This window comes from Diaphorina citri, unplaced genomic scaffold (genome assembly GCF_000475195.1).
Source record: "Diaphorina citri unplaced genomic scaffold, Diaci psyllid genome assembly version 1.1 scaffold4008, whole genome shotgun sequence".
Lineage (NCBI taxonomy): Eukaryota > Metazoa > Arthropoda > Insecta > Hemiptera > Psyllidae > Diaphorina > Diaphorina citri.
This window is the reverse complement of record NW_007381407.1, coordinates 1-8,157: the sequence shown is the minus strand read 5'-3', so window position 1 is coordinate 8,157 and position 8,157 is coordinate 1. Positions and strand designations below refer to the sequence as shown.

The window sequence follows — 8,157 nt, the reverse complement described above, 5'->3', positions numbered from 1 at the left end:
AACGAAAACTAAACACATGCAGTATTTATAAATAGACTTTTTACCTCAGCTTTATACGGGAAAGGGTGTCACAATATTTTAAAGACGACTTTAGAGTGGAAAAGTAAACTCACCACAACTTGCTGTCGCAATAACTCGAGAATTTCGATCCGCCCTAATACCTTCGTGGAGGAACTGTAGCACAATTATAACCGGAATCAAAAGTCCCGTCGGTTCGAAGTGGAACAAGAGCCGCACGGAACCGCACGTAGCGGAAGTTGCGAGAACTTCTTGAAGCGCATCGGCAAAACACATCCCGTACCTGGTTGCTGGTACATGACCTCAGACTGTTTTTTACCTCTTCACTTATTTGCATATCAATTCATCCCGAAAAGACCCGCAGGTTTCCAAATTTGGGGTTAGGAAGGGTTGTCCGGCACTCTATCCATGGATAAGGAAAAACAATATAGAAACATTCATTTCATCATTAATCCCTTTTATCGCCTAGCATACACAGACTACACATACAACCATACCTAAAGTGATTTCAAAATCATGAGAGGTAGCCGTCACTTTTAATTATCCTTACCGTGCTTATAACGGTCATTTTTCTCACGGTTAGGGAGCGCTTCTCCCAGATAACTCGACTTTTAAATAACTCTGGTTCATGGATAGAAAAATTCAAATCCACAATTAGTATAAACGTTTTTTAAAAGTATGTTTAGTACGCTTGGCCAAGCTCTCAATACTGGGCGGAGGTACATACGCTAGATTTTTTATCTGGTTTTTATTTATAAAAAAATAAGCTAATAAAACCTTCTGCATCTTGTTCCCAAAAGAAAAGCTAACATCTCTATCTCCATCCATTTTTGAACCTAGAGTCGGAGAAGGACTTGAGAACTCAGCCAGGGGTGTAGGAATGTTTCACTCAGGGAATGTAGCCACACGCAATTGTTATACTGACGGCCGGGGTTCGCACATGTCCTCACGGGACGAGTTATGCTCTCATAAAACTTGAGGTCCAGACACAAGAAGACTTGGAAGGAGTTACCCTCCCCCTCACCCGTCTATCCAGACCTTTGTACTCGTTTCTTGCTTTTACAACTAACATCCATTTACCCCCTGAATGACCACGTATTCGTATGTTTATATAAGAAAGTCGTGTTTATAACATCAACTTACAACAGTTCATGGATGTTTCTAGAAGAAACTAATAACACAAAAGCGGTGAACAAGCGCGTCGAGCCGTAACAAAGACTGGCTGGGTACGTTTCCTTTTTTGTCGTACCCAACGTCTAAAGTCTTGTGTACAGTTTTTGGTTTTGTGAAGTAATTCAATTTGAGATAACTTCAGTGAAATGTTTTGTTCGTAGGTGCCTCCGTGGCCGAGTGGGTATCACACTAGGCTTGCACGCCGGAGGTCCCGGGTTCGATTCCCGGTGGGATCGAAGTTTTTTTTTGGCTCTGTGCTTGGATTTCGGGGTGCATTCAGCCTCTTGGGGATAACGGAGTAGCTATCTTAATAGAGTAGGGACCAGTGGCGGCATTACCAATGTGTATCTCCAGACATCACATCAATTAAAAACTCACTAAATAATTGAGTAATATTGAGCACTTTTGGAATCGTATTGAGGAAATATTACATAGCAAATGACGTTAACGCTGAATCCGAGTGTGTTCCTGAGTGTTTCACCGCCGTTTTTATTTCGTAAGAATGAAAAAACTGCTACATTAGACTCGTGTGGTCTGTGTCGTAGCATGCCCATCCCGTAGTATGCCTCATCTGATGAAATAAATGAATGTGTGTTTCATTTCCCGTCTACCCTCAGAGTAACGCGTTAGAAGAGAACGGTGGTAGTCACGGTAACAAGCGGCGAGCACCGATATCGTTTGGTGCCGGGGACAAGGATGGACTGTCAGCGGCCAAAAGCAGGCCAGGTGTGGATTCGGTGAAGAATCGGCCCATCTACACACCGCCCAGTGGCAAGTTCAGCACCAACCTCAGCTATCAGCAGTGTGAGTGTAAAACTTGGTTTATTGAAGAATTTTATTTACTCTTATCAAGTTATCACTCTTTCTTCCCCTCTCCCTCATCAAATTTTATGATTTCATTGAAATTTAACAAGGAAATTTATAATAGGACATTGAATGAATGATATTTACGTCATAGTTTTGTAAGGGGGGAAATACTAAAACACTGACGAAAATATTGATAGTGTACGGACATCATCGGCATAAGGGTTAGGTCGTAGAGAATTACTTAGGTTGTCCTTTGCTTAGTAGTTATTTTTTCTACCGAAGGATCCAATTTTCCTGAAAAGGGAAGAGAATCACCTTGAACTTCTTGATGAACTTGTTCAATAGTTTGAGTCTCAATTGTATGAATATTTACTCTCAATAGCAATATTTTATCACTTATTTTGAGACTAACTTTTAGTTATATTTATTCTCCCTTGACAGCGCGGGAAGGAGGTGGCAGACGACCCAGTGGAGGAGGCAGGGGAGGTGGTTTCCGTGGTGGCTTCAGAGGCGGAAGGAGATGGAGGTACTGAATAATATCTAGGACGACGCCACTGTAAATATCAGACCCTCTCATTTGAGGAGCTCTTTATTCGTTAGGACATACAGGTGTCCTTTGTAATATAGATCGATATCAATTGGCCTGAGAATTGTGTGGATCAAGACCTGGGTGAATTTATCAGGATCCAAGGACTCCCTCGATTGAGGAGCTCTTTATTCGATAGGACATACAGGTGTCCTTTGTATTATAGATCGATATCAATTGGCCTGGGAATTGTGTGAATCAAGACCTGGGTGAGAAAAAGTTTGGAATTTTAATTGTGTTAAGCATAAATGTTTGTCACAAATGTCGTGCCCCGCTGAATACACTATGCTAAATTTTATGGCTTGACTTGAACCACCAACCTCCAGATCCGAAGTCCACCGCGCTAACCACTACACCACTGAGGTTGGTTTGAGGTACACATTAGGGCTGCCTGGAAGAGACTGACAAGAAACGCCGACCCTATTCAAATAGGAAAAGGCTAGGAAGAAGAGAAGATCAATTGGCCTGGGAATCCGTAATTGGGTCTGTGAAGTCTCGGACTACTTCACTGTATTTATTCCCTAAGATATCCCACGAGGTTCAATGAACTATAAACCTCACTCAGACTTCTCTTTACGCAAAGTTTAATGAGAAAATTTCCTCTACCTATGTGTTGGGCGTTATTGTGAAGTTTCATTAAAATCGCATCAAATGTTCGAGAGTTATCGTGGATTAAACATACAGATTACAAACTCAATGCAAAACGAGTCGGAACTTAGACTTCACTTGGTTCGGTCAATTGGAGGAGATCTTTAAATCCAATTATAGGACGAACGCATGTCCTTTGTAATAAAACAGACATCTGGATATTGGCTTTGCAGAGGAGCATATTGGGACTTTGAAATATTGGACCATTTCACTGTATTTGTCTCTCGGATATCCCATCATATGGGAGAAGCTCTAAATTCAAGTAAAGGACACGTCCTTTATCAGGTTATTGGCTTTGGAGAGAAGCGTATTCATGTATTGGGACTTTAAAGGCCTGAACCATTTGACTGAATTAATTGATACAGCCCGGGTGGCGCTTCGAACTTTTGACATTCGACCGCCTCCCGGCACGCTTGATGGCGATCCCCCATGATACCAGAAGAGTTTATTATGGGAAAATTACATATCCTTTGAAACATAGCCAGAAATCTACAAGCTATTGGCTAGAGAGAAAGACATGTGGGAACTTTGGAAGTCTTGGACCATTTTACCCGTATTTATTATCTAAGGTTGTCATTACTTACTACTGTATCGGACAAGATCTTTGAAACCTACGAACGTGGATGGCTATCTGCTGATTAGCCTTGGAGAGTGTGTATTAAAAATTTGAAGTCTTGTACCATTACTCTGTATTCATCTCCCAAAGTAATTTCTCTCACGATATTTCACGTAGGACTAACGGATGTTCTTTGTAATACAGACAGACAATGTCGGCTTTTAGACATACCCTATGAAGGTGTAGCGAGGGCTTCGGTTGAGTTTCCTCGCTTCGCGAAAAATACAAATTGGAAGTGGAAAGTTCAATACAAAACGAAGGGCGCTGGTTCTTTTAGACTACTACGAAAAGTGAGAATGAAAGTCTTACCTTATGTTGAGAAACTTTCAGTGAAAATAACTACTTACGGCGCAGCAAAGGAAATGAGATTCAGAATAAGGAAAAGGCACGACGTGATTCGAACAATGGTAGATTTCATTCTGAGGTTATCGCCATCATATTCAAAAAATATTGCTGAACATATCTGACGAGAATAAAACTTCATCTACGAGTCTTGACAAAATTTCTCGAAGCTTTATTCTTTTTAGAAATGCCATCCCCTGGCCCTTCAAAATAGTATCTACATTCTACTTACTGAGGCGAGATTCAGAATAAGGAAAAGGCACGACGTGATTCGAACAATGGTAGATTTCATTCTGAGGTTATCGCCATCATATTCAAAAAATATTTCTGAACATATCTGACGAGAATAAAACTTCATCTACCAGTCTTGACAAAATTTCTCGAAGCTTTATTCTTTTTAGAAATGCCATCCCCTGGCCCTTCAAAATAGTATCTTCTTACTGAGGTCTTCTGGAAGACTAAAGCCGATATTTCCTCACCACTGCAAATAAATTTGAACATCGGAAATCCAGTCAAAGTTACTCCTTATGCAATATCATCCTTATGTAACAAGAACCAGAGGATGCCTCTCAAAGGACCAACAAGTTAACATCTCACCTTTCACAAAATTTACAGAAAGGAAAAAAAAAAAAAAATCTAAAATATTGTGATGATTTGCGAAGCAGATACCTGAAATGAATACCTTACTCCTAAAGGGGATTTAGCTAAAAACTTGCACCTACAATGACCTGGTGAACTCTGCTCTGCCTGTAACCGCACCTTGCAGAACAAGCTTGGAATTAACCAGTGCTATCACTATCGCTTGGACTTAGCCAGTGCTGTCGGGACCGCGGTCGAAACCGATTCTCCATTCTATGTTGTTCATGAGGATACCCCTCAGCATATCACCAGCATTGTGGACTGCTTGTTTGTAAGTGACTTCAATAGAGTTTACTTAATGAAGTGTTTTTGGTTTTTGAGCATGTGTTCTGAAAATCTGAACCCATGGCTGTTTTTTCTTTGCATGGCTCGGTCAGAAACAGTGGACTGAAAAGTGGAAAATAATAATAAAAAGATCTTTTGTAGGTACTTGACAACATTCAACTACAATATTTGTGCCTGAAGAATAATATTTGTATGCCTTATGCACCAGTAGTCCCCCCATTTACCTAATTCAACATTTTCTTCTTTGCTCATTTTCAGACCTATCTGCCCACTCCCCCTCCCATTGAGGAAAGTTCAGAAGACACAGAACCTGAGTTCAAATACTCTCGTATTGAAGCACTCCTGTACACGCTGCATCATATTGTTAAGCACGATGTAGAACTCATTTGTAAGGATGTGGACCGACTCAAGGAGTTCAAGAAGAGGTGAGATCCAAGTTTTTACCTAACTCTCTCTCTACAATCGAAAAGAAAACCTTGTTCTTCTTCCAAAAATAATTGAATAAAAAATAATTTATTTTGTCTTGCTGCAATTTTTTTAGTCATACTTAGTCATAACTCTCGAACGGTTCGACTGATTTGTATGAAATTTTTCAAATATGGTTAACACCTAAAACTTAAAAGATAGGTACTTGGTCAATAAATTTTCAGCTCAATAGAGCTTTTGAGGGATTGCACTCTTTTTACTGGACAATATCGTGCCATTTATTAATTTTCACTGCCCATGGAGAGTACTAAAACTTTAGTGAAATCCATCCCAACATAACATACGATCGCTATTTTCCCTAATTACTACTTACTTACTTACTTCGGTGTCCGTAAGATAGGAGGTACCTATCTCATGGTGTTGGAAGGATTGGGGTTTAAACCCTTTGGACGCCCAGAAAAGTCATCCCAACATAACATACGATCGCTATTTTCCCTAATTACTACTTACTTACTTCGGTGTCCGTAAGATAGGAATAGGTACCTATCTCATGGTGTTGGAAGGATTGGGGTTTAAACCCTTTGGACGCCCAGAAAAGCCATCCCAACATAACATACGATCGCTATTTTCCCTAATTACTACTTACTTACTTCGGTGTCCGTAAGATAGGAATAGGTACCTATCTCACGGTGTTGGAAGGATTGGGGTTTAAACCCTTTGGACGCCCAGAAAAGCCCTACTTAACTATACGTTATTCACTTCTCCATTTTTTGTCAGACTCCAGTACATGGCTCGTTGGTCCATGGCCTACACAAAAAGGCTACGCGAAGTTCTCAAGAGCGTTGAAGGCGATGCAGCCAAGGCAGCCGAGAACAAGGTGAAGCTGGCTGCCCTGAAAACTATGGCCAATATTAACACGATGGTCAAGGAGTTCTTCCATAATCCGCCTAGCTTTAAGAGCACAATAACGCTGTCGTTTAAACCACTCAATGAAAAGGTGAGATTTCAAGCAGAAATTTTGTAACACTTGGGATAGGCATATTTTCGGCAAGGTGAAGCTGGCTGCCCTGAAAACTATGGCCAATATTAACACGATGGTCAAGGAGTTCTTCCATAATCCGCCTAGCTTTAAGAGCTCAATAACGCTGTCGTTCAAACCACTCAATGAAAAGGTGAGATTTCAAGCAGAAATTTTATAACACTTGGGATAGGCATATTTTCGACTCCATTTTTCAGATAAATATTTATGAGTACACAAATCAAAAGCAACCTCCGTGGCCGAGTGGGTATCACACTAGGCTTGCACGCCGGAGGTCCCGGGTTCGATTCCCGGTGGGATCGAAGTTTTTTTTTGGCTCTGTGCTTGGATTTCGGGGTGCATTCAGCCTCTTGGGGATAACGGAGTAGCTATCTTAATAGAGTAGGGACCAGTGGCGGCATTACCAATGTGTATCTCCAGACATCACATCAATTAAAAACTCACTAAATAATTGAGTAATATTGAGCACTTTTGGAATCGTATTGAGGAAATATTACATAGCAAATGACGTTAACGCTGAATCCGAGTGTGTTCCTGAGTGTTTCACCGCCGTTTTTATTTCGTAACAATGAAAAAACTGCTACATTAGACTCGTGTGGTCTGTGTCGTAGCATGCCCATCCCGTAGTATGCCTCATCAAATGAAATAAATGAATTTGTGTTTCATTTCCCGTCTACCCACAGAGTAACGCGCTAGAAGAGAATGGTGGCAGTCATGGCAACAAGCGGCGAGCTCCGATATCGTTTGGTGCCGGGGACAAGGATGGACTGTCAGCGGCCAAAAGTAGGCCAGGTGTGGATTCGGTGAAGAATCGGCCCATCTACACACCGCCCAGTGGCAAGTTCAGCACCAACCTCAGCTATCAGCAGTGTGAGTGTTAAACCTTTATATCTTGGTTTATTTAAGACTTTTATGTAAAGATACACAGGCGTGCTTACTGGAACTTGGCCTGGCACACTGCCGTGCGCTCAGATTTGCCCTTATCACTCTTTCTTCTCCTTTCCTTCGTCGAATTTTATGATTTCTTTTAAAATTTCGACAAAAACGTAATGTAAGTAAAGGGAAAGTCACAAAAGATCTGATTGCAGTGACATAGGGCGTTTATTTAGTAGGGCCTTATACCAATACCAATGTAAGTAATGGTAATGGTGATCATTTTCTGTAAGTTAGATGGAAAAAAAAAAAACTAAGGATTACGTCAGAAATTTAGGTTACCTACCATTTGTTTTCGATGTTTTGAAGGAAAGTTATTCTCATTTCCTTGAAATTCTTAAATGTGTTTGTTGTTTACAAATGTTGGGACATTTGTTTACCTCCCTTTTTATTCTATTTTTCTCTCTACCTCTCTTTTTTGTTTTATCTTTCTCTTTTGGTGTATGTTTCTCTCGGCCTACTTCTCTTTATTGTTCTATCTTCCTCTAGCTCTCTGTTTGGTTTTTCTCTTCAGCGTCATATACATAGGTCAAACTTTTGGAGCCCGTCACTTCTTACAACTCTTAATATTTCTCTCAATGTATTGGAATCTCTCAAATGTACTTATTGTTTTGTTATTTTCTAAATTACAGGCCGATGTTTTTC

At 40.6% G+C, this 8,157-nt stretch overlaps 1 protein-coding gene across 1 annotated transcript in view; it reads left to right on the top strand.

Annotated features, from left to right (window-relative positions):
- Positions 1-7,449, top strand: part of LOC103520736 (apoptosis inhibitor 5) — a gene marked incomplete at both ends in the record, with an annotated part of 12,982 nt that extends 5,533 nt beyond the window's left edge. The window contains 4 exon segments of the mRNA XM_017448611.1: positions 5,373-5,539; positions 6,318-6,417; positions 6,593-6,712; positions 7,263-7,449. Coding sequence (XP_017304100.1) covers positions 5,373-5,539; positions 6,318-6,417; positions 6,593-6,712; positions 7,263-7,449 — 574 coding nt within the window.
- Positions 7,450-8,157: the final 708 nt, after the last annotated feature.